The 27,813-nt window shown below is 35.3% G+C and overlaps 1 protein-coding gene across 3 annotated transcripts in view; it reads left to right on the top strand.

Moving 5' to 3' along the window:
- ANKRD31 (ankyrin repeat domain 31) overlaps window positions 1-27,813 on the top strand; it is a 167,310-nt gene that overhangs the window by 49,446 nt on the left and 90,051 nt on the right. For all 3 annotated transcript variants that reach the window (XM_031666228.1, XM_031666227.1, XM_031666229.1), the window contains 5 exons: window positions 2,269-2,838; window positions 4,869-5,149; window positions 5,682-5,791; window positions 9,836-9,991; window positions 23,886-24,028. In XM_031666228.1, coding sequence (XP_031522088.1) covers window positions 2,269-2,838; window positions 4,869-5,149; window positions 5,682-5,791; window positions 9,836-9,991; window positions 23,886-24,028 — 1,260 coding nt within the window. The remainder of the gene's footprint in view (window positions 1-2,268; window positions 2,839-4,868; window positions 5,150-5,681; window positions 5,792-9,835; window positions 9,992-23,885; window positions 24,029-27,813) is intronic.

Below are 27,813 nucleotides of genomic sequence, written 5' to 3'. Positions count from 1 at the left end.
CCCCAATGCACATGGTTTGGAAAGTCCTGTCGTCCTCTACTGCCTTCATTTTTTTCTTCCCCAGAAAACTCATTTTTGCAAGACATTAGGCTTTGTATGTTATCAAGCAAATGGGCCTGCTGCCTGATGTGCATAGAAGCCAATGCTGTGGCACTGGCTTTTGAGGGAAAAAAAAAAAAAAAGGCTTTATTGTGAGACAGGCCAGCAAGGAGACAGGAGAGGCAGTTCAAATTTGTGTCGTCTATTTGGGGTCTGGAACAGGTTTTAAGGGGCAGAACGTAAGGGAAAGGACTTAGGAATGTTGGTTTGACAGAGTCTGATTAGAAGGCTTCAAATTTGACCATTTACGGTAAGGTATATTTAGGTGGATTTTAGCACCAAATCTTCCTGTCCAGCAGACCTCTTGCTTCAGAAAGAGTACCAGTGGTCAGGTTCCAGTCATTTCTCAGTCTTCTTTGTTCAAGGTTCTGGCTGCGCTACATGACTTGCACTGTTGGCCCTTGTTATACCTGCAAAATGACTTGACATTCTGTTACCAACAAAGTAGGGCCAGTTTGGGCTGGTTCTGTGGTTATAAATGGAACTGCTTGATATACACTAGTTTATGCCATTCATTTGATTTCATAAGTGTTCTATGACATTATATGTATTCTATTTAATGTCTTAGGTATTTATGTCTTGAATCTTTTTTTTTTATGTCTTGAATCTTAAGTTGGAAATAAATTGCTTTAGGACAGAGCCCAATGTATATACTTTATATACCTGGTGCCTTGAATTTAGTAGACGTAAGGACTTCAAATAGTGGGGAGGCCTTGAACTGAGACTTAGAGAGTGAGTAGGATCTGGTTCTTGAATTTCTTGCATATTCCTTTTATCTTTCTGAGAAAATTATAGTTAGCATTGCTAACAAATAAATATGTTTTCTTAAGTGTTGTATGCTATTAATATATACTGAGTACATAAAGGTGGCAGGTAGAAAAGGACAGGAGGAAGAATAAAGTGGTTTTGCTTTTCTCAATCATACCAGATTAGAATATTAGAAGGCTTACAAATTACCGCACATCCTGTCAAAGGTATGGTGGATTTGATTTTTGGAAAAAAACTAAAGTTGTTGAAACCCATTCTGTTATTTAAGGCCAATAAAAATTATTTAGTGTTCGAAAAATTTTCAGTGCCTTTAAAGCACCTTATTTTCTTGAATGGCTTATAAACTCATTCTGAAAGCAATTTCAAAAGAGGAATTCTAACAGTATTTTGAGTATTAGAAACTTTGTGAGGCTGGGCACAGTGACTTATGCCTGTAATCCCTGTACTTTGGGGGGCCAAAGCGGGCAGATCGCCTGAGGTCAGGAGATTGAGACCAGGTGGACCAACATGGTGAAACGCCATCTCTCCTAAAAGTACAAAAAATTAGCAGGGCATGGTGGCAGGCCCCTGTAATCCCAACTACTCAAGAGGCTGAGGCAGGAGAATCACTTGAACCCTGGAGGCGGAGGTTGCAGTGAGCCGAGATGGCCCCACTATACTCCAGCCTAGGTGACAGAGTGAGACTCCATCTCAAAAAAAAAGAAAAAAGAAAAAAAGAAACATTGTGAGAACAGGTATAACCTATTAAGGTGATGTCTTAGAGAAATAATAGTCATTTAGAAATGTTAAGTTTTTGTGGGGTTTTTTGCTTAAAATAACCACAACTCAGAGCCATTCATTTACAGCTAGGGCTTGTAATATTTATACAGAACTGTACCCTCATTTCTTTACCTTTTCCCTCTGACCTTTTGTCCTTTGGCCTCTTTACTCTACATTTACTTATTCCTGCAAAGGTGGGGCAATAAAAAGAAGGTGAAATTTTGTTCCTAGTTAATAATTTTCATAAACCAAATAGGAAATTTTGGCAAGAAAGAATTTTATAACCATTAATTGCTATGAAGCTTTGAGATCACCTGTTAATTTAACTATCCATGCCATCTCTGCTTCTTCTGTTAGCACAGATAATTTAAACTTAAATGAATAATTTGCCATCTGTAATTATGGTCCAGCCAATTATGCTCTTGGTCTATTATTAAGCGTTTAACCATGTATTCAGTAATTAGTGATTTGGTATAGGAAAGCAATAAAGAGTATTCTTTTTATTTGTGGAAGAGAAGGAAAGTTGATGATAAATTTTGAGGGTAGCTTACAAACAAGATAAACTATAAAACTATAAAGTTTTCATTTTAAATACTTTATTGTATATGCTGTAATGATGTAATTTCTCTTTGTAATACCCAGGAACTAAGTGACGGCAGAGATTCTCCTGAAGTTAGCCTTCTCTCAGGCACTGCTATTACAGTATCTGATATGGTTGCTATAAAGGAGACGTCATTAATAGAGCCAGAGAAGATCTTAGCAGCACCAAATACATTTTTTGAGCCTAGAAAGGAAGTCATATTGACCGTGACTCCTGAAGAAACTAAGGATGAAGAAAGCTCTCTTGAAACCTTTGTGTCTGCCTTAGAAAGGTTACTTACATCACCAGAAAGCACCCAGGAGGAAAGACTGTTTGAATTAGTAAGTGATTTTGATCGTAAAGAATTGATGGACCCATTGAGTGACTCTCTTAGTTCCATATCAATACCTTTGAATGCCTGGTCGGCATGTCATAGAGATTCACTAGAAAATGCAAAGGATGATGCATTGCCAGCTGAGTTATTGGAAGCCCTGAACACATTGTCGGAAGCCAAGATGGAAACCATCTGTCACAGAAAAGAGGGAGGCAGCAGTCTCATTGCTAGAAATGAATGTTTAGAAGTGAAGTTCAATACGTCTCAGACCAATGAAGATTGTACACAAATAGCAGAGGTGAATTTTGAATTTCTTTGTTCTACTCCACCATTTGAACATGGTTCCAAGTTAGCTGAGCTATAGGACAGGCGTCTTTCAGTGGAGCAAGTAGCTGAAAATATGAGTCTATGATTTTGCCTTTTAAACTTCAACAAGTTTTCATTGTGTTAAAATCAAATTTACCCAAATATCAACACCCATAAGATACTTTGTGACTTGGAAGCATAGAGTGATCTTTTTAGAAGTTCCTAGGGTAGAGTTTTCTGGGAGTTAGGAAGTTAGAATAGACAGATTTCTTCCCAACAGGCCTGAGAAGACATATCATTACATTGCTTACATGTAGGAAGGAAAGATTTCTTTATTAAAATTTTCTGTTAGCTCAGAAAATCACTATGTCTACCTGGGTGCAGAGTACTGATGGGATACCCCACGTTAATTTACATTTTGACACAGAATATATGCAGGGATGCCAGGGAGGGGAAAAAATATGCCTAGCTTAAGCAGAATTTTGCCTTCTATGTCTGAGAATACTGCCAGGTGGCATAGCTCTTGGGGTTTAGAATTCTTGTAGTATTATGCCTGGAAGCCCTGTAGTGGCCTATCACTCACAAAGTCCCTTTGTCATATTGACAGTTTCTTTGTTTTTAAAAATAATATTTATTGTTTTTTTCTTGATTATAATAATAATGCATCCTCATTATAAAACAAATTTTAAACCTGACAGAATTACACAATAATATAGTAACAAATATCCTCCACAATTTCACTCTTCAGAGATAATCACTGTTAACAGTTGGGTGTATCTCTCTCCAGTTTTTTCCATCATATTCTATATTAGTTCATTTTATACTAATGGGATTATATTATATATAATGCCTTCCAACTTATTTTTTAAATTTAATAATATATTTTGTTTATCTTTCAATGTCAGCAAACGTAGCACTGCTTAAATCTTTTGATTTGTTGAATAGTATTCCACTATGTAAATATATTGTAATTTATTTAATCAATTCACTAATGATATCATTTGGATTGTTTTCTTTCTTTTCTTTTTATCTTCCGATTACCAAAATGTTTCTGTGAACATCCTTGTGAAGATTTATATAACAAAATGCTGAGCTCAGGTTGCAGCATACGTACCTGGAATAATACTGCATGAAGTTCTGGTTAACAAATCTCAAAACTGACATAGGATTTTTTAAAAACCAGAAAAAGAGAAACTAATTATGGAGATAGGTCATGAAGATTAAATATGGAAAGAGGGAATATGAGTAAAGTGTAGGAAATTATGATTGATATTAATACAGTGAATATGAATTTAGCAAGTCTTCAAAAGGAAAGAAAAAAGAAACCCTCTTAAGTAGAAAGGAGGCTTATTTAGAACAGATCAAATAATATACTCGTTTACTCAGCTGTAATAAAAATATGGAGCTTGTTACCTTTAGAAGCTTTGCAAGATGGATATGTAAGTAGGCTGAAGAAAGGTTTAGATGATACATATAAAGAATACATATGCTCATGGAAGTTAAATCTATAATGAATTATTAAGGGAAAGTTAGAGAACAATTCCTGATATACTGTTAACCTTTTAAAATCAATGTAATGGAGGTTATATACTATTTTGTTCCACAAAATATCACTTACTGCTGCTGTCAGATAACAAAACCCTAGGCTGAATAGTCCATTGATCTAGCCTAGTGTGACATTTCTAATGTTTTTGTAGATCTCTCATCATTCTACATTCCCAATTTCTTGCAAGATTAAAGCTCCCAGAGTGACCATAGATTTGCCCTTGAATTTTCAAAATAAATATTGATCAAAATCATTTTTTACTTATGCTCTTAAGCTTTTAAATCTGCATTGTCCTTTATTACATTAATTATTATAAAATCTTTCATTATGTCCACATATGTCTATGAATTCTTGTACTTGCATCCTGTAATAGGCATTTTAATTTAATCAAAGGTCAAGACAAAATTTAGCTTCTTACAGTTTTAAGTTTTTTTGCAGTGTTGTAATTGTTTGTGGATGTATTTACGTATTTGCAGACTCTGCAAGACCCAGATCCATCTGGGTTGCAAACTTTGGCTCATCAAAATATCACTTCATGTGAACCACTAAGTAATAAGAGAAATTCACATTCACTGACAAATAGCTCTGACCAGGAAACTGCATGTGTGTTGAGAAGATCATCCAGACTAGAAAAACTGAAAGTAAGCAGAGATGCAAAGTACTCAGATCACATGTATAAGATGCCAGAAAAGATTTTACCAAAAATCCTTGGCTGTGAGGACCTAACAAATAATAACTCTTCAGCTCAGAATTTCAGGTATGCAGTGAAATTATGTGTTTATCTCCAGGAATGCTGTAGACATTATAGATAATTATGTGCTTGGGGTCAGGGTCAGTATACAGTTAACACAGGGTAAAGAGCTTTATTTTTTATATTATTGCTTTTTTTATTTTGCAGCTTTTGGTCAGTGCCATACCACACAGTAAGGCTTTTTCCTTGCAAAGAGCCTGCATCTTTTTCTCTAGAGGGTGAATAGAGTGGATAGTGACATGCCAACTTGGGGAGTGAAGAGTAGGAGATTCAGAATACTCGCACTTGTAAATGACTAATCCTAAAGAAGAAAAACCCACAGGTAGTGCAAAGAGAGGGCTAGAAGCCATGATGACTGGCGTGCCTGCTGCAGAATTACCTGCAGGAGCCATCTCCATTTTAAAAACTGCCACGCCACTTGAGAACAGCTCAGTAAAATACCCTGGAGTTTTAATATTATAGTCAAAATTTGGTATAATTCTCTGTGAATGTTTGTAAAAACCGTTATAGCCATTTTAAAAATACATTGTTTTTCAAGAATGCAGGATCCGGCTTTAATGATTGATAGTAAAGAGAAGAATATGCATTCACGCAGGTTCAAGAATGGAAAACAAATCAGGAAAAATGAACAATTTCCAGGAAAAAAAGGTGATGCATAGTTTGAGTATTTTTCTATTTCTTTTACAGAAACAGAATTTTGGTAGAAAGGATTCAGAGATTATCTTTCTCAACTTTCTAATGTTATTGATAAGGAAACTGAATTTCAGATAGTTAAGGGTTTTTCCCAGCATCATACAGCTCATTAGTAGCATAATTGAGAATTGATCCTGAACTTCTGACTCATAGGTTAGTACTTTTTTCTATAATTCTGCTTTGGAAACAGTAGTTACAGACCTCTTTTTAAATTTACATGTGTAACCAACCTAGCATAAGGCTATGAAAAAGCGTATTAGGAGGAATAAAGGAAAGGACAAGGCACAACTGTTATTTTCTTAGATCTTATTTCTGTGTTCCTATACCATCCAAAAGATTGAACTAAAAAACTCTCAGAAGCAATAAGAGAATCTAGAAACACTATTTAAAAAATAATAGATAGTGGAACAACTGGCAAAACTGAAATATGGGTTGTAGATGAAAAAATAATATTGTATCAGAGGTAAGTTTTCTGAATTTGATAATAATACTGCAGTGATATAAGTGTACATCTTTGTCCTTAGAAATACACATTAAAGTATTACTGAGTAAAAGGGCATGATGTATAAAAGTTACTTTTTATATATACATGTGTCTGGATGCATATGTATCTGTAAAAAAGAATGGTTTAAAGTCAATGGTAAAATGTCAACAAGGGGTGAGTCTTTTGTTCTATTTTTACAACTTTTCTGTAAGTCTGAAATTATTTCAAAAGAAAAAGTTTTAAAAGTGATAAGCTGGAGTCAACAATTAATGCCTTTCACATATATGTATCCATGAACTTGTTAGAAAATGTAAAAGATTATCTCATTTATAATTGTTACAAAAAGAAAATACTTTTATAACTAATAAGAAATGTGTCATATTTATAAGAAGAGTTTAAAAATTCTATTGAGGGTTGTAAAAAATACTTGAATAAATGGAAAGAAGAACCTTGTTCTTGACTAGAAAGATTCAGCATTGTAAGAAGGTTCTCCCTAAATTATTCTAGAAATGCATGAGGTCTCATCAAAAACAGATTTTTATTTATTTGCTAAATTTTTTGTTTTATTTTGTATTGCTTTTACAGGGATAGAGAGTAGCTATGAGAGAGTTTCAAAGTAATACTGAATATCACCTGGAAAAGTAAATATGAAAGACTAGCCAAGAAAATTCTGAAAAATAAAAACAAAAAGTTAAGAGTGGCAGGACCTTGTTCTCCATAATATGTGAGCATATTAGAAAGCTACAGAAATTAAAGTCATTTGACACTGTAGCAGGAATAGACAGATAACTCAGTGAAACAGAATAGAGAGTTTAGATGTAGAAGCCAGCTACAGTGAGACATGGGACAGATATGTAATATAGATGGCATCTCAAATTGTGGTGAAAAGAAAGACTAAGCAATAAGTAGTAGAAAACACAAACAAAATTGGGTTTCCATAACATTCCTTACACTAACTTTAATTTCAGATTGATCAAAGATTTAAATGAAAAATGAAAGTTGTAGAAGAAAATGTAAGTGAATCTTGCTGTAACCTTGGTGTGGAAAAAGTCTTTTTAAACCCTCTTGGTTTCTGAGGTTAAAATCATAAAATTAACTGCATACCTTTAAAATAATGGTAAAAATTCTTTTAAAGAATGATAAAATTAACTACATACATTTAAAAAAATTGTATAGAAATATACCCTAAAGAAGAATCAAATATTAAATAGCTAAGAAATATTAGCATCATTTGACAAGGGTTTAATGGCATTAGTATGCAAAAAGCTCTTATGAAACAGTAAGGATAAAGAACAGGGGGTGTATGTCATGGCCTTAACGGTGGTGATGGTTTCATGGGTATATACTTGTCCCCAAGTATATTGAATTGTATACATTAAATAAATATCCCTTTTTACATGTCGGATAATAATAATAATAATTAATTTAAAAATTTTAAACTGGAGGAAAAAAGTAAAAAGAACATGAATAGATAAGGAACATGAACAAGCAGTTTACAGAAAGAGAAATACACACACACACACACAAACACACACACATACACATAAGCACCTCAATCCATTCCTATTGGTCTAGGAATTCAAGTTTGAGTTTTGGGAGGACACCATTCATTCTATAACACCTTCATTGGTGAATTCTCCAAAATATATAAGGGGGAAATAATACCAGTTCTCCACACAATTCTTCCAAAAAATTAAAGATGAAGAAACTCTTCTCAACTCATTTTAATGAGGTCATCATTAAACTGATACCAAAATCAGAGACATTATAAGAACAGAAAATTAGACTAAATATCCTTCATGAATATAGATGCAAAAATTCTAAATAGGCCAGGTGTGGTGGCTGATGCCTAGAGTCGCAGTATGCTGGGAGGCTGAAGCGGGTGGATCACTTGAGCCCAGAAGTTTGAGATCAGCTTAGGCAACATGGCGAAACCCTGTCTCTACGAAAAATGCAAAAAATTAGCTGGGCATGGTGGTGCGTGCCTGTAGTCCCAGCTACTCAGGAGGCTGAGGTGGGAGAATTACCTGAGCCTGGGAAATTGAGGCTGCAATGAGCCATGATTGCACCACTGCACTCCACCCTGGGCAATACCCTGGAGAAGAATATGGAGAGCAAGACCCTGTCTCAGAAAAAAAAATTCTAAACAAAACTTGAGCATATCAAATCCAACATTATATAATACATCATGACCAAGTGGTATTTATCCTAGGAATGCAAGATTGGTTTTACACTTGAAGACCAATCGCTGTAATTCATTATATTAACAAGCTAAAAAAGAGAAACCATATGATCATCTCAATAAATGCACAGAAAGCATTTGACAACATCTAACACATCTGTTCCTAGTGGAAATTCTCAGCAAACTAGGAATAGAGGGGAAACTTCAACCTGACAATGGACGGCTACAGAAATCATACAGTTTTATACTTGATTGTGAAAGACTAAATGCTTTCCTCCTAAGATCAGAAAATTACATAATTATAATATAACAAGTACAGCTGGCACAGACAGATTTGGAAATAAAGACTGCTTTGATTATGGTAAGCATACAATTTGTCTAGTGGGAAAAGAATGCTTTGTAGTCTGGTATACAAGAAGGTAGACTCAAAGTTCAGCAGTTTAGTTTGTTATGCAGTGGGACTGAATCAAGGGAGTCAAAGGGCAAGGCAGTTTTATGTAGTCTATTAAGAAGGCTGCTGCAGTTCTCAGTTACCTTTGTGAGGTTTTAGGATGGAGCAGGTTAGCTAGATAAAAATTGGAAAAGCTATTATCAAGCTATTCTGAAATTCAGAAAATCCAAATGAGTATTGCCCTCCAAATTGACAGGATTTGGAACATGTAAATGAGGAGCTTCAGTATTTTAGGAGGCACAGTGGAGAACTGATACTTGATATACATTATCTGGAAAAGTATTTTAATCATGCATTTCTGCTGACTTAGTAAATAAAAACAATTGCAAAGATCAGGCTATGATTCTCTGCTTAATTTCATTGATTTATTTTTAGCAAAGAAAGAGAATTTTGCATTCCTTTTTCCAGTCTCACTGGGATTAGTTTTTGTATCTTATATGCCGCTGAGATTTTCTCCTCATGGTTTTGTAAGACATCTGGTAATATACCATTTTATTAAATTTGATAATATATTATTCTAGGTTTAAATAATCGTTTTCACCAGAACTTTTAAGAAGATTATCTGTTAGTCTTTTCATATATGCACCTTTCATGGGTTTTCAATCAACATACACTGTTTATCACGGTTTATAGTTTACTTCAAATATTTTAAAACTAGTGACATTTGTCTCTTTTTCCTTTTTGTATGTAGATAATATTATAGTTGGGTTAATGGATGAATATTCTCATAATATAATATACTTTACTTCTAGACTGTTGACTGAGTTAATCCTGTTACCTATGTTTGTAAAGTTTGTAGTCTGAAATCGGTGGTTTGTAATTCATATTCCTTCTGATATTCAAATAATGATTTTTTTCCTTTTGTTCATTCCCTCATTTCAGAAAAAATGAAGGTGAACAAAATATCTCTTGGTAGCATTAACCGGAGAAACATTTTTGGAGAGAACTTAGTATATAAGGCTGCTCTGAACGATGATGCTGATCTTGTTCATCATTGTATAAAAAAAGGTGGAAATGTTAATCAGCCAAGTTATGCTGGTAAGTTAGGATTACCACCCACAGTTATCTTAAGAGTGGTTTGTAGTTTCAGCTGAATCACTCTTAGGAAAGTATAGCAAAGTGAGCCTAAGGTAAGTTCCAAACAGAAGACTTTCAGGTCATTTTCCTATTTAAGTAGCTCCTCACCATTATCTTTCAGGGAAGAGGGCAGGATGAGAAGACTGGGTGGCAGGAGAAGAGCATTATGTTTCTCCTTCAAAGATTATGCCAGGTGGGTTATGTGCAGTGGCATCCAGAAGGTACCTGGGGCTGGCTTTGCAAGGTCATTGTTACTATGAGACTCAGCCTTGAATGAAGGAGAAACACTGGAAGAAACTGATGGTGCACTGAGCTATAGGGGAAAATTCATGATGAAATGGTAGATGTACAGCAGGAGCAGTGGCCAGGGAAATGGAAAGAATACGGTATGAAGTACAGAGCTTGGGACAGGGAGCTCAGAAAGAGCAGTATTTCTGCAAGGCTGGGTCACTGGGACAGTCTTCCCTGTGGGTAGAATGTGACATGTTGTGCTAGAGAAGAGTGATTGCTTAAAGGTACTTACACTGAACAATACTTGGACAGCCTGGATGGTGCTTTTGGATGTCCATACATTTCCATACTTGCTCAGTTTAGAAACAGTGCAAAGAGTCTTACGGTGCACAGAGATGGCACAGTAAAATCCATGGACAAGCAGCTGATTTCAAGTGCACCCCCAGTACTTTACCTTAGCAAGGCCTGGGTTTACACTATAATCAGGATTTTAACAGGATATTATTTTAAATGTCCTACCCAGGTCATAGCCCTATAACCCTCAACGTTGGATCCTTATTTTCCAGCCACAGCACTTACTCTCTTGATTTCAAGAGATATGTGGTTCTTTCTGTTGGTATTCTTTGTCTGCCCATTGAGTTCAAGAGTAGCCCTACATGCAGCCAGTTTTGACTTTATGGATTTCCCAAGCATCTCTTAACATGTTTCTTTTTATTAACCTTTTCTTTTTCTGTGCCATTGTTAACATTCTCAGTGACTGTTCCCTTCTTGTCTTCAGCCAGTTAATATATACCTTTTCCTCATTGTCCCAGGTACTTCTGTGACCTTCATGAATTCTTTATCCCTATCATATTTTCCTGCATTTTGAACTTACTTGTTCTCTACTTTTCCTTCTTACTTTGCGTCTTAGCTCTGTCTTTATTTCTGGCTACCACATCCCACAGAATTACAGAGGACAGTGTTTCCATTTTCAACAGAATCACCTGCAAAGTTTGTTTAAAGTGCAACCATCATTTCACGTCCCAAAACACACACACACACACACTCTCTCTCTCTCTGTCTCTCTCTCTCTCTCTCTCTCACACACACACACACACACACTCACTGTCTCAGTAAAGGTCAAGGACTGGCAAGAGCTGTATGACCTCTAACATGTTAGTTCGATGTAGTGAGCTTTTACATACTGTTTACATACCTTCTATGTATCAGATGCTGTGAAAACAAAAAGATTAATAATCTCCAGTAGGAAGATTTAAGTGTACTTATTTTGTGGTACAATTAAAAAAGAGGCCCACTACCCTGTGAGAAATGAACAAAATGTAATAATGGACCAATGGTCTTTTATATGTAACATTTTGAATTTCATGAGTCCTCACTTACATTTTATGTAATTTTGTCTGTGATTAAAAAACAAATTGCAGGGAGCTCAGAAAGAGTACTAATTCTTTTTCCAAAGGCAAAGGTGACAGTCATGAAGTAGGCTAAAAAAAACTCTGAATACTCAAAATAGATCACATTTTAAGTTTTTGCCAAAAACCTCTGAGATCAATGCCTTGAGCTTTATTTTATGCAGAACTCTTTCTGATTCCTATACCTGTAACACATTAGAACTGAAAAAGAAAGGTTGGCCCAGACCAGGGTATTAATAATAGCCTGAAGTTTAAGTCAATAACAAAGCAAGAAATAGATAACATAAAATATGAGAGACAAAACTGTTTAGGACTATGTAATGTAGAAAGGAGTGTGCGTTATTCTTCTGTGAGTGTTAACAATGGCTACATTACAGCATATAACAAATTTTATTGTGATTGTAAATCTTTTTTAAAAATGTATTATATTATGTTCTCTTTAAAGGAAATTTATAACTATATTCATGTTTTAAAGAGATTTCCTCCATGATAGTTAATTTCTTTTTTTAAATAAGTTTTTTTGGGGATCTCCCAACCTGCAGATTTGGGAGGTAGTAAAAGATCTGTTGTAGAATGTGTTCCATCTTTATTTTGGAGGGGTGGTTTTACAATGCAGAAGGCATAATCCTTAGGGGAAGGAAAAGTCTCTGTTACACTTGATTTCTTTCTGTAATCTGTAGCGATTTCTGTGGTCTTCAGTGGCTTTCTCTGCAGAATAAAGCTCCTTCTGGCTTTATTGACACTGGGAATTTCTTTCAACCCTGAAACTGATAATTCTTCCTTACTGAGTCATCCTTGTTTAAGTCTCACTTCAGGTAGCATTCATTGTTTTTTCTGGAATTGGACACTATTTACTTTTTACTTTTAATGGATACATAATTATTATATAACATAACTATATGTATTATATATGGTATATATTATAAATATACATAATTATACATATTTATGGGGAACGATGTGATTTTTAAATACATGTATACATTGTGTGATGATCAAATCAGAGTAATTAGCATATCCAACACCTTAAACATGTATCATTTCTTTATGGTAGGAACATTGAAAAATCTCCTTTTCTAACTATTTAGAGACATTCAATACCTCTTTGCTGACTCTAGTCACCCAACTGTGCAATAGGATACCATCACTTATTCTTCATTTCTTCGTGTGTGTGTGTGTGTGTGTGTGTGTGTGTGTAACGGAATCTCACTTTGTTGCCCGGCTGGAGTGCAGTGGCGTGATCTTGTCTCACTGCAACCTCTGCATCCAGGATTCAAGCGATTCTTCTTCCTCAGCCGCCTGAGTAGCTGGGATTTCAGGTGCCTGCCACCATGCCCAGCTAATTTTTGTATTTTTGGTAGAAACGGGGTTTCACCATGTTGGCCAGGATGGTCTTGATCTCCTGACCTTGTGATCCACCCACCTCAGCCTCCCGAAGTCCTGGGATTACAGGCGTGAGCCACTGCGCCTGCCTCTTCCTCATTTCTAATTGCAACTTTGTACCCATTGACCGTCTCTTCCTAATTTTTCCCCTCCCGCTACTCTCCTCACTCTGTAGTAACCACTATTCTATTCACTGTTTCTTAGGATCAACTTTTTTTAAAAAAATATTTATTTATTTATTTTTTATTATACTTTAAGTTCTAGGATACATGTGTACAACGTGCAGGTTTGTTACATATCTATACATGTGCCATGGGACTGTAAACTAGTTCAACCATTGTGGAAGACAGGGTGGCGATTCCTCAAGGATCTAGAGCTAGGATCAGCTTTTTGATTCTGCATATGAGTAAGAACATGCAGTATGTGTCTTCCTGTGTCTAGGTTATTTCACTTAACATGATGTCCCCCAGTTTCTTCCATGTTGTTGCAAATGAAAGAATTTTGTTCTTTTTTGTGGCTGAATAGTATTCCATTGTATACATATACCACATTTGCTTTATCCATTCTTCTGTTGATGGACACTTAGGTTGAGTCCATATCTTGGCTATTGTGAATAGTGCTACAGTGAGCATGGGAATTTAGATATCTCTTTGACATATTGATTTCATTTCCTTTGGATATATACCAAGTAGTAGGATTGCTGGTTATGGTAGTTCTATTTTTAATTTTTGAGGAATCTCCATATTGTTTTCCATAATGGCTGTACTAATTTATGTTCCCACCAAAAGTGTAAAGGTTCTCTTTTCTCCACATCCTTATCAACACTTATCTTTTGTCTTTTTAATAATTGCCATTCTGACTGGAATGAGGGGGTATCTCATTGTGGTTTTGATTTGCTTTTCCCTGGTAGTCAATTATGTTGAGCACTTTTTTCATATACCTGTTGATCTTTTGCTCATTTTAAAATATAATTATTATTATTATTTTTTGGCTATTGAGTTGTTTGAGTTTCTTATATATTATGTATATTAACCCCTTGTCAGATGCATGGTTTGCAAATATTTTCTCTCATTCTGTAGGTTTTCTCTTTACTCTGTTGATTGTTTTCTTTGCTGTGCAGAAAGTTTTTAGTTTGATGTAATGTCATTTGTCTATTTTTTTTTTATTTTGTTGCCTGTGCTTTTAAGGTCTTATTCAAAAAATTATTGCCCAGTGTCATGAAGCATTTTTCCTGTGTTTTCTTATAGCAGTTTCATAGTTTCAGTATTTACATTTAAGTTTTTAGTCCACTTTGAGTTAAATTTTGTGTATGTTGAAAATAAGGATCTAATTTTATTCTTCTGCATGTGGATATCCAATTTTTCCAGCCCTATTTATTGAAGAGACCGTCTTTTCCCCAGTGTGTATTTTTGGCACCTTTGTTGAAAAGCAGTTGGCTGTAGATGCGTGGATTTATGTCTGGGCTTTGTATTCTGTTATATTGGTCTGTGTGTCTATTTTTATGTCAATATGATGCTCTTTTCATTAATAGAGCTTTGTAGTGTATTTTGAAGTAGGGTAATGTGATGCCTCTACCTTTGTTTTTTAAAAATTTTTTGCTTAAGGTTGCTTTGGCTGTTCGGGGGTCTTTTGTGGTTCTATATGAATTTTAGGTATTTTTTATTCCTGTGACGAATGTCATTGATATTTTGATAGAAATTGCATTGAATCTATAGATCATATTGAATCTGTAGATTATTGTGACAGAATTAATTATTCCAATCCATGAACATGGGATACACTTACCTTTATATGTGTCCTCTTCAATCTGTTTCATCAATGTTTTATAGTTTTCAGTGTAGAGATCTTTCACCTCCTTGGTTAAATTTATTCCTAGGTATTTTATTTTTTGGTAGCTATTGTAAATAGGATTGTTTTCTTGCATTAGTTTTTTGGATAGTCCACTATTTAGCATATAGAAACACTGCTTTCTGTGTGTTGATTTTGTATCCTGCAAGTTGATTGACTTTATTAGTTCTTGCAGTTTTTTAGTGAAGTTTTTAGGACTTTCTATATAAAAGACCGTATCATCTACAAGTAGGGACAATTTGACTTCCTTCTTTCCCATTTGGACACCTTTATTTTTTTCTTTTGCCTAATTTCTCTCACTAGGATTTCCAGTACAATACTAACTAGAAGTGGTGACTGGCCATTCTTGTCTTTTTCCAGATCTTAAAGGAAAAACTTTCAACTTTTCCCTCTTTCATATGAAGTTAGCTATGGGTAAAAATAAAACCCATATATGGGATTTATTGTATTGATATACATACCTTCTGTACCTAATTTGTTGAGAATTTTTATCATGAAGGGATGTTGAATTCTATCAAATGCTTTTTCTGCATCTTTTGAAATGATCGTATGGCTTTTGTCTTTCTTTCTGTTAATGTGATATATCACATTTATTGGTTTGTGCATATTAAATCACTCTTGTATCCCTGGGATGAATCCCAATTGATCATAGTGAATAATCTTTTTAATGTACTGTTGAATTCAGTTTGCTGGTATTTTGTTGAAGATTTTGCCCCTGTGTTCATCAGGGATATTGGGGATTCATTTTTAAGCGCCTCCTTCCCCTGCCCCATCATTGACTTTGGATCCCTCATGCTTGTATCTTGTTTTCTTTGGGAATTTTCTTCAGTAACTTTAAAATAGGATACTGGGTTTTCCTTGGAAGCCATATGTTTACTTTTATATTTACCTTATCTTTCAGTCATTCTGGGCTCAAGGAGAAATGTGATATTTGCTTGTGGTTATTTTCTCATTTCTATAGTAAACATTTTAGTCTTTTTTTTTTTTTTTTTTTTTTGAGATGGAATCTCACTCTTGCCACCCAGGCTGGAGTGCAATGGTGCTATCTCGACTCACTGCAACCTTCCCCTCCCAGGTTCAAGAGATTCTCCTGCCTCAGCCTCCCGAGTAGCTGGGATTACAGGCGCTTGCCACCACGCCTGGCTAATTTTTTTATTTTTAGTAGTGATGGGGTTTCACCATGTTAACCAGGCTGGTCTTGAATTCCTGACTTCAGATGATCTGTCTTTCTCAGCCTCTCAAAGGGCTGGGATTACAGGCGTGAGCCACCTTGCCTGACCCATTTTCGTCTTCTTTAGGAAACTAATTTTTATTGTAGTTTGAGCAAAATCTAGACAAGGAAAGGAAGTTTTATAGGAGGAAAATCATCATCTGCATTCCAAAGTTAATGACTTTTGAGTTTCTGGTACTTAATTTTTCATCCCATCTAACTGGGACCTGTGATATATAATCAGGTTAACCAATGTACATGTTGGTAAGCAAATTTTCACTAGTTCACAGGTTCCAGAACCTAAACAGCAGTGAATTCATACCTTCTATAAGAAACAGTATTTAGAGGAAATAGTTTTTGTATATACATTTTAAAAATAGGTAGTTTTATAATATACAAAAAGTTCACGTGACCTGTTTATCCATATAACTAATATCTCGATTCTACATATTTATTTTATCAGATACCTATCCATCTTGAAATCTCTCTGTCCATCCATCAATCCATCTTTATTTTGATGCATTTCAAAGAAATTATAGACATCAGTGTGTTTTACCACTAAACACCTCAGCATGAATATTATTAGAGTTCAGGGGTGTGTGTGTATGTGTGTGTGTGTGTGTGTGTTCTCAGGTAACATTTTCATATAGTGAACTACAAATCTTAATTGTGCCATCTGATTAATTTTGACAGATACACTATCCCAGAAAGTTTCCTCATGCCTCTCTTCAGTCATTCCTTACTCTCAAGATGCCACTACTGTTCTGGTATTTTTCACTCTGTGTTAGTTTTTCTTCTTTCAGTATTTCAGCATATTTCACCACTAAACATGATTTTAACTATAGGTTTTTGTAGATGCTCTTTATCAGATTGAGGAGTTTGAGGAGTCTATTCTTTTTTTATATATATACTTTAAGTTCTAGGGTACATGTGCACAATGTGCAGGTTTTTATATAGGTATACATGTGTCATGTTGCTTTGCTGCATCCATCAACTCATCATTTACATTAGGTATTTTTCCTAATGCTATCCTTCCCCTAGCCTCCCAGCCCCCCATCCCCCAACAGGCACTGGTGTGTGATGTTCCACCCTGTGTCCAAGTGTTCTCATTGTTCAATTCCCACCTATGGGTGAGAACATGCAGTGTTTGGTTTTCTGTCCTTGTGATAGTTTGCTGAAAATGATGGTTTCCAGCTTCATCCATGTCCCTGCAAAGGACATGAACTCATCCTTTTTTATGGCTGCATAGTATTCCATGGTGTGTATGTGCCACATTTTCTTAATCTAGTCTGCCATTGATGGGCATTTGGGTTGGTTCCAAGTCTTTGCTATTGTGAATAGTGCCATAATAAACATACATGTGCATGTGTCTTTATAGCAGCATGATTTATAATCCTTTGGGTATATACCCAGTAATGGGATGGCTGAGTCAAATGGTATTTCTAGTTCTAGATCCTTGAGGAATTGCCACACTGTCTTGCAAAATGGTTGAACTAATTTACACTCCCACCAACAGTGTAAAAGCGTTCCTATTTCTCCACATCCTCTCCAGCATCTGTTGTTTCCTGACTTTTTAATGATTGCCATTCTAACTGGCGTGAGATGGTATCTTATTGTGGTTTTGATTTGCATTTCTCTGATGGCGAGTGATGATGAGCATTTTTTCATGTGTCTGTTGGCTGCATAAATGTCTTCTTTTGAGAAGTGTCTGTTCATATCCTTTGCCCACTTTTTGATGTGGTTGTTTGTTTTTTTCTTGTAAATTTCTTTGAGTTCTTTATAGAGTCTGGATATTAGCCCTTTGTTAGATGGGTAGAATGCAAACATTTTCTCCCATTATGTAGGTTGCCTGTTCACTGTGATGGTAGTTTTTTGTTGTTGTTGTTTGTTTTTTTTGCTGTGCAGAAGCTCTTTAGTTTAATTAGATCCCATTTGTCTATTTTGGCTTTTGTGGCCATTGCTTTTGGTGTTGTAGTCATGAAGTCTTTGCCCATGCCTATGTCCTGAATGGTATTGCCTAGGTTTTCTTCTAGGGTTTTTATGGTTTTAGGTCTAACATTTCAGTCTCTAATCCATCTTGAATTAATTTTTGCATAAGGTGTAAGGAAGGGATCCACTTTCAGCTTTCTACATATGGCTAGCCAGTTTTCCCAGCACCATTTATTAAATAGGGAATCCTTTCCCCATTTCTTGTTTTTGTCACATCTGTCAAAGATCAGATGGTTGTGGATGTGTGGTGTTATTTCTGAGGCCTCTGTTCTATTCCATTGGTCTGTATATCTCTTTTGGTATCAGTACCGTGCTGTTTTGGTTACTGTAGCCTTGTAGTATAGTTTGAAGTCAGGTAGCGTGATGCCTCCAGCTTTGTTCTTTTTGCTTAGGATTGTCTTGGCAATGTGGGCTCTTTTTCGGTTCCATATGAACTTTAAAGTAGTTTTTTTCCAATTCTGTGAAGAGTCATTGGTACCTTAATGGGGATGGCATTGAATCTATAAATTACCTTGGGCAGTATGGCCATTTTCATGATATTGATTCTTTGTATCCATGAGCATGGAATGTTCTTCCATTTGTTTGTGTCCTCTTTTATTTCGTTGAGCAATGGTTTGTAGTTCTCCTTGAAGAGGTCCTTCACATCCCTTGTAAGTTGGATTCCTAAGTTTTTATTCTCTTTGTAGCAATTGTGAATGGGAGTTCAACATGATTTGGCTCTCTGTTTGTCTATTATTGGTGTATAGGAATGCTTATCATTTTTGCACATTGATTTTGTATCCTGAGACTTTGCTGAAGTTGCTTATCTGCTTAAGGAGATTTTGGCCTGAGACGATGGAGTTTTCTAAATATACAATTACGTCATCTGCAACAGGGACAATTTGACTTCCTCTTTTCCTAATTGAATCCCTTTATTGTTCTCTTGCCTGATTGCCTTGCCCCTGGCCAGAATTTCCAACACTGTGTGTTGAATAGAATTGGTGAGAGGCGGGTGTCTTGTCTTGTGCCCAGTTTTCAAAGGGAGTGTTCAAGTTTTATTCAATTATTATGATATTGGTAGGTTTGTCATAAATAAGCTTATTACTTTGAATCGTTCCATCAATACCTCTCGTTTATTAGAGAGTTTTTTGAGCTGTTGAATTTTGTGGGAGAGCTTTCTGCATCTATTGAGATAATCATGTGGTTTTGTCTTTGGTTCTGTTTATGTCTTGGCGGATTACGTTTATTGATTTGCATATGTTGAACCAGCCTTGCATCAGGGATGAAGCCTACTTGATCATGGTGGATAAGCTTTTTGATGTGCTGCTGGATTTGGTTTGCTGCCCAGTATTTTGTGAAGATTTTTGCATCAATGTTCATCAGGGATATTAGTCTAAAATTCTCTCTCTTTTCTTTTTTTTTTTTGAGATGGAGTCTCACTCTGTGGCCCAGGCTGGAGTGCAGTGGCCGGATCTCAGCTCACTGCAAGCTCCACCTCCTGGGTTTATGCCATTCTCCTGCCTCAGCCCTCCCAAGTAGCTGGGACAGGCACCCGCCACCTGCCTTGACTGGTTTTTGTATTTTAGTAGAGACGGGGTTTCACCGTGTTAGCCAGGATGGTCTCGATCTCCTGACCTCGTGATCTGCCCATCTCAAAATTCTCTTTTTTTGTTGCTTCTCTACCAGGCTTTGGTATCAGGATGATGCTGGCCTCATAAAATGAGTTAGGGAGGGATTCCTCTTTTTCAATGATTGGAATAGTTTCAAAAGGAATGGTACTAGCTCCTCTTTGTACCTCTGGGAGAATTTGGCTGTGAATCTGTCTTGTCCTTGACTATTTTTGGTTGGTAGGCTATTAATTATTGCCTCACTTTCAGAGCCTGTTATTGTTCTATTCAGAGATTCAACTTCTTCCTGGTTTAGTCTTGGGAGGGCGTATGTGTCCAGGAATTTATCCATTTCTTCTAGATTTTCTAGTTTGTTTGCGTAGAAGTGTTTATAGTATTCTCTGATGGTAGTTTGTATTTCTGTGGGATTGGTGGTGATATCCCCTTTCATTTTTTATTGCATCTATTTGATTCTTCTCTCTTTTCCTCTTTATTAGTCTTGCTAGCAGTCTATCAATTTTGTTGATCTTTTCAAAAAACCAGCTCCTGGATTCATTGATTTTTTGAAGAGTTTTTTTTTTGTATCTCTATCACGGAACCTATTCTTAATGTGCAGAGTTTTCTTTTAAATCAGGTAGATGCTAGCTTTTCTCATGTACTTTTGCTACATCTATTGATATGGCCATATAAACTTTCTCCCTTATTTCACTACTGTGGTGAATTAGGTTGATTGATTTTCAAATGTTAAACCAACCTTACATTCTTAGAATAAATGGTATCTGGTCATGATGTATCATTCTTTTTATATATGGCTGGATTTGATTTGGTATAGTAAGGGTTTTTGCATCTACATTCATGAATAACATTGGCCTATAATTTTTTGGAGGTGGATAATTCTTTTGTCTGTGGTTTTTTTGGGGGGGAGCTAATGCTTTTGTCTGGATCCTTTTTATCAAGATTTACTAATATTTTGTTAAGGATTTAAAAAAATCTATATAGGTATATAATAAGTAGTTTATAATAGTTTTACAATGCCTTTGGTTTTGGTATCAGGGTTATGCCGGCCTCATTAATTAAGAAATCTTCTCACCTCTTCTGTTTTCTGAATGAGTTTGTTTAACATTGAGGTTTTTTTTTTTTTTATTCTTTCTTAAATGTTTGACAGAATTAGGAGTGAAACCATCTGGGCCTATTGTTTTATTTGTGGGAGAGTTTTGATAATAAATTCGTTAATAGGTATAGGCTATTCAGATTTTCTATTCCATGTTATATCTGTTTTGGTAGGTTGTGGCTTTTTTTTTTTTTTAGCTGTATTAATCAATTGTATTGATTTTTTTCAAGGATTGATTTATGGCTTTTTAAGTTTTCTTTGTTATTTGTTTTATACTTTATTGATTTCTGCTCTTTTTCTGCCTTCTACTTATTTTGGCTTTTTTTGTTCTTTTAGCTTTAATAAGGTGGAAAATAAAGTCACTGATTTTGTGCCTTCTTCCCTAATATAAGCATTTAAAGCTTTAATTTACCTCTAAGAACTACTTTAGTAGTTGCGTCTCACAGATTTTGGTACGTTTTATTTTCATTGTAGTTCAGTTTGAAATATTTTTAATTTCTCATATGCTTTCTTCTTTGATCCAGTGATTATATTAGAAGTTGTTTAATTTTTAAATGTCTGGATTCTCCAGATACTCTTCTGTTATTGATTTCTAATTTGACTAAAAAGAACATAAAAGATATATTTTATATGATTTTAACCTTTTTCCATTTATTGAGAATTGATTATTGCATAATGTATTATCTCCTATGTTGAATATCCCAGGTGTACTTGAATGTTTATTCTTTAGTTGGATGTAATGTTTTACAAATTTCAGCTAGGTAAAGGTGTTGATAATGTTGTTCAGCTCTTCTATGTCTTTATTGATTTTATGTCTTGTTGATCTACTTTTTTTTAGAGACATGTTAAAATCCTCATAATTGGGATTGTGGAATTGTCTGTTTCTTTCTTTGATTCTGGCAGTTTTTGCTCCTTATATTTTGAAGCTCTGTTATTAGATACATAAACAGTTATGATTGTCATGTCTTGTGATAAATTAACTCTTTCATTATCGTGAAATGTCTGTCATTATTGCTTGGTAATATACTTTATCTTGAACTCTACTATATATAATATTAATATAGACATCTAGCCTTCTTATGTTTTACTGCTTATTTACTGTATCTTTTTCTATCCTTTTACCATATCTTTTTCTATCCTTTTATTTTCAACCTATCTGTGTCTTTATATTTAAAGCATGTTTCTTAAGATGGGAGCAGTACAAACTGGAGACTACTTATGGGAGGAGGAAGGGAGTGGGGCAAGGTTTGAAAAACTGCCTATTGGGTACTTTGCACACTACCTGGGTGATGGGATCGTTTATACACCAAACCTCAGTGACACACAATTTACCCATTAAAAAAATCTGCACACGTACAATCTTAACCTAAAAGAAAAGTCGGAACAAAAATAAACTATGTTTCTTGTAAACAGCAGATAGTTTTGCTTTTTTATTCATTCTGACAGTCTTACCTTTAATTGAAAATTAGTGTGATTAGTCAATTTACATTTAACATAAATGGTTGGATTTAGGTCTGCCATTTTACTAATTGTTTTCTGTGTGCTTAATCTGTTTTTTGTTAATTTCTTTGTCTTTGCAGTGTTTTCTCAAGGTTACTCTAGGGATTAAGTATACACCTCTAATGTTTCATAGTCATCTTAGAGTTAATATTATAATACTTCATATGAAATATGAGGATGTTGAATACATATAGTCCATTTATTCCCCATATCCATTATGCTATAGCTATCATATGTATCATATCTACAGACATTATAAATGTTATAACTTTTGCTTTAAACAAGCCATATTCATTTTAAGGAAATTTATAGGGAAAAAAACCTTATTAACTATATATTTACAATTTTGGGGTCTCTTCATTTCTTCCTCAAAACTTAGTAATTAATACTATAGGAGAAACTCCTCCCCTAATATTGTATGGCAGTGGTTCTCAACTGGAGTGCTTTTGCTCCCACCCCCTCAGGGGACTTTTGGCAGTTTCTGGAAACATGTTTAACTGTTACAACTAGGATAGGAGTTTCTACTGTCATCTGGTGGGTTGAGGCCAGGGATACTGGTAAACATTCTGTGAAACTCATAACAACTAAAAACATAAGCTGAGATTGGGAATCCCTGTTTTATGATGAATGTTCTGAGAAGAGCTAGCGAAATTCTCTTTTGACATGCAACTTTCAAGTTTTCTTACATCTGTCATATGATTTACTGGAATTTAATAAATATCTAGGCTGGGTGTGGTGGCTCATGCCTGTAATCTCAGCACTTTGGGAGGCTGAGGCGGGCGGATCACGAGGTCAGGAGATCGAGACCATCCTGGCTAACACAGTGAAACCCAACTCTACTAAAAATACAAAAAATTAGCCAGGCGTGGTGGCAGGCACCTATATTCCCAGCTACTCAGGAGGCTGAGGCAGTAAAATGGTGCGAACCCGGGAGGCGGAGCTTGCAGTGAGCTGAGATAGCACCACTGTACTCCAGCCTGGGTGACAGAGCAAGACTCCGTCTCAAAAAAAAAAAAAAAAAAATATCTATAACTTATACCATTGTCTTTGGCCAATAAAGAAAAATAATATTTGCCCATATGACTAGTTTTCTTGGAGCAGTTTGTGGTTGTTAAACTACTATAAAAAGTTTTTTGTAAAGAAGGAGAAAAAAAATGAATATATCATTTTGAATTGAGTGATATGTAGTCCAGCCAGTTGGATACTTTAATGGAAGTACCTTGAACTAGAAATAAAGCTTTTCTCCCCTCATCTCTGCAGAAAAGCAGCCTGCAACCAGTATTCTCTTTGAGTTGATAATGACTCCTGCACAGCCTATTTATTTGGAGAGGTCAGGATTACTTTCAAATATTTTGTTTCTTTTCACATTTTTGCACAACAGAGTTGAGGGGTAGGAGTTTGATTTGTCCTTCAGGTTTATTGAACCTACCAAATAATACAGTGTGCTTTCAGATGATACTATCTTGACTCATATAATCAAAATATTTTTAAAGAAACAACTTAGAATCAGAGTTGTTTTTTAAGGGCAAGCACAAAACATTATTAAGATGCCAAATATAAACAAATGCCATATCTTTTTGTATGATAGGTTGGACAGCACTTCATGAAGCTAGTGTAGGAGGATTTTATCGGACAGCAAGTGAACTATTAAAAGGTGGAGCAGATGTAAATATCAAAGGAATGTACCAGATTACTCCCCTACATGATGCGGTGATGAATGGACATTATAAGGTACTGTGATGCTTTTATTTGCAGAACAAATAATATATTTTGCAAATATTAAATATCTCTGGAACCACACAATAGAAAAACATACAGAAATTTTAGTTTAATTTCATTCTGCTAATGAATACTTAGAATTTATAATGAAATTTTACTATGTGATGGGTTTGTTGTGTGTAATATGATAGGTGTCATTTTACATGTTACTTTTAATAACCATACAGAGCTTTTTGGTTACACAGTATTTTTTTCAACTTGTTCTCCTTTAAAACTCCTTCAGTATGGTGCTTTATAGAGTTTAGAAGAATGTTTCCTTCTTATAGATTGTTACATAGTTATGTCCAGTCCTGACAAGAGATTTACAGCTTTATGGAGTCTAGTGTCCCTTTCATAATGGGCCTAATACAGGAGAATGTTTCTGATCAGTTCAGCTTAATGATCAGCCAGGATATATCAGCAGAACTGTATTGCAGGTTAAAATATCAGACTACTATAATTGCATACCAGTTGGTTAATAGTAACTGCAATAAATGGTAACATTAAGATTATGAATTCTAGTATACAAGGTTTATCTCAGAAACCATATTAGCTTACTACATACTTTTTCTGGTCCCGGAACAACATTGCAGGGCTGAGGCACTTGCTGAAGGTATCCTATTATTTATTTCATGTATTAGAAGTTGCCCTCTGTGTTTAAAAACTTCTAGGATGGGAAGGGGTATTAACCACCTGGGATCAAGATTTGTTCTGCCTATTTCCAGAAGAAATGCCTAACATAGGCAGAGGTGGAGAAGGCTGCTGGGATCCATGGGAATAGATAGGGCATATTCCTTCATAGTATGAAACAGTACTTCAGAAGGGTTTAGGCAGTTTTTTGTTGTTTGTTTTTCATTGTTTGTTTGTTTATTTGTTTGATAATGTATATCTTTGTGATGGGTGGTCATTTTTGCATATAGTTTAGAGGACTAGGAGGAGAGAATTCTTCCCAGGATCCAGTTTAATGGCCAGAAGAATGCAGGCTTGGACGTGTGACAGTGTGAATCCTTTCTCTGTCAGAAAGCAGAGAAACCTCATGCCAAAGCACTTCTTCTGTCTAACCCCGTAGCCCATTTGCGCCCTTACTTTCCAGGGCTGACCTATACTGATCAAGAGTCTTTTCTTCCTTTGAGTAAAGTGAGCCCTGAGGATTTTAATTTTTCTTCTTTTCTTTCCTATTTGTTCCTTTGCCCCACCTCGAACTTGGCTCCAATCCATTTCTGCCTCACAGTCTAGCATTGGCTGTCTCCTATTTGGCCTTTGCATATGTGAAATAATTGGTTCCTTCAATGATGTTAAAGGAACCAAAGACACAGGCCTCTATTCCCAGAATCCAGTTTCCCCACTTACTGCATTCCCTCTTGCCATCCTCCAATCTCCCTGTGGTTTATATGCTTCTGGCACCATGTCATATCCTGACTAGTGGTGAGAGAAAATGAGAATGACAAGACAGGAGTGGAAATCTAGAGAGCAGTCATGAAAATTAAAAGCTGAAATCAGTAGTTGGGGTGACGTGAGGCAAGGATGATCAGAGAAATGGCCTAGGCCCTGGGAATTGGATTGCTCAAATGCCTTTGGTGTCACAGGAGTAAAGATGTCAAACAGGGAAGCCTTGGGAACCCAATGCTTGTCTTACTATCTGGGGAATGTGAGCTTCTTTAAGCATTCTGGAGAGTTAAAGGAACTAGAATATATTATCTTACAGGTCTTAGTTGTTATATTGGAGAGATACTAAAAGATAATATCCTGCTTTCTAAAAGTGAAAAAGCCATTTTAAAAATCCACATCTTATGATTCTGTTAATTTGAAATACCCATAATAGTCAAATCTATAGAGACAGATTAGAGATGGGAGGTCTAGAGGGTGGGGAATGGTGAGTGACAACTAATGGTTAAAGGGTTTCTTTTAGGGGGAATGACAATGTTCCAAAATTAGATTGTGGTAATGGTTGTACAACCATCTTAATATACTGAAAAACAATGAATTATATTCTTTAAATAGGTAGACTGTGTGGCATGTGAATTACATCTTAATAAAAGTGTTAATAAATACATTTTTAAAAGAGTAGAAAAGTTGAAATTTGAGAATTACAAATGATCAGCTCAGCGTTATTCCTTAGAAAATGTGCAACAAGTTATTAAATATATGGTTAGAAGATATAGGCAAGAATGTAGTACTCTTTGGAAATCATAGGCATCACTAAGAACAAGTCATGCCAGACTAACCTTTATTTCTCTTTTATTAGGTTTACTTTGTTAGTAGGTGAAGGCAATGGCATTGAAATAAGCTATCAAAACTTTAACAAAGATTTTATTTGGAGTATCCAGTAATCTGTGAGTGTATGGGATGTTGAATTGAAGGGGTTTGTTGGCATTGATTTGGGGATTCACATATATTGAAAAAATAGACCTCAGACATGGTGATTATTCATTTTATGTGGGTTTACAGTTAACTATTTTTTGTTTTTGTTTTTGTTTTTAGACAAGAGTCTCCCTCTGTCAACCAGGCTGGAGTATAGTGGTGTGATCTCCGTTCACTGTCACCTCTACCTCCTGGCCTCAAGCGCTTCTCGTGTCTCAGCCTCTTGAGTAGCTGGGTTTACAGGCGTATATCACCATGCTCAGCTAAGTTTTTGTATTTTTAGTAGAGATGGGGTTTCACCAGTTTGACCAAGCTGGTCTCGAGCTCCTGGCCTCAAGTGATTCACCCACCTCTGCCTCCCAAAGTACTGGGATTACAGGCATGAGCCACCGTGCCTGGCCTTTCAGTAAACTCTCTTGTGAAAATTGATTATACATTCTATTATGCGGTAGAACTCTGGCCTGTTTGGCTAGAACATGAACTGATTTTGTTATTGGAGTATTTTAAAGAAATCCCAGACATCATACTATTTTACGCATAAAAAACAATTTTTCATACTTGCAATATCATTTCACCTAATAAAAGTTAAGTTTCTTTATACCATTTAACATCCAGTCTATATCCAAATTTCTGAGGTTATCTAAAAAATGTGTTTTTATAGAAAGTTTTAATTTGAATTAGAACACATCAAGCTTCATGTATCAAGCATATGTATTTGTTATGTATCTTAAATGTGTTTTAATCTACAGCAGTCCTTTCTATATTTTAGGGGTTTTATGTCTCCTGTTTGTTGAAAAATGTGGCTTATTTGTCCTGTAGAATTTCCCAAATTCTGGTTTTGGCTCATTTTTTCTTTGTGGTATTGTTTAGCTTATTTCTTCACGTATTTTCTGTAAATCGTTATGTTTTAATGGAAAAATCTACTCAGAGACCATAGCCTGGGTGCAACCACTGCTATTAGGTATTTTCAGTGAACTATATCCTTTTAGAAAGGAAAAAAAATCATGAGTTTATACTGATATTTTCATTTCAGACTTCATAGCATAGATTTTTGCTTAACTTTGGTTCTCTGCCTACTCGTATGTCTTTTTTTAAGCTAAACATTTGTTTCTTAATACAGTAATTGAATTATTTATCATCTAATATACTTACAATATTACTATTAACAATGCCAGTATTACTATTAACAGTGAAACTACTAATGATGTTTATTTTGGTAGTTCTTTTTCTTAAAGTATATTCCATTAGAGATGAAGAGTCAGAATACTGTCTTTTGAAGTACAAGTTGAATATTCTTTGTTTGAAATGCTTGGGACTAGCAGTGTTTAGGATTTTGATTTTTTTTTTTTTTTTGGATTTTGGAATATTTGGACTTTAAATCTTTATGATCAAATGGT

Source organism: Papio anubis, chromosome 5 (genome assembly GCF_008728515.1).
Source record: "Papio anubis isolate 15944 chromosome 5, Panubis1.0, whole genome shotgun sequence".
In the NCBI taxonomy this organism is placed as follows: Eukaryota; Metazoa; Chordata; class Mammalia; order Primates; family Cercopithecidae; genus Papio; species Papio anubis.
This window is presented reverse-complemented; position numbering and strand designations above follow the sequence as displayed.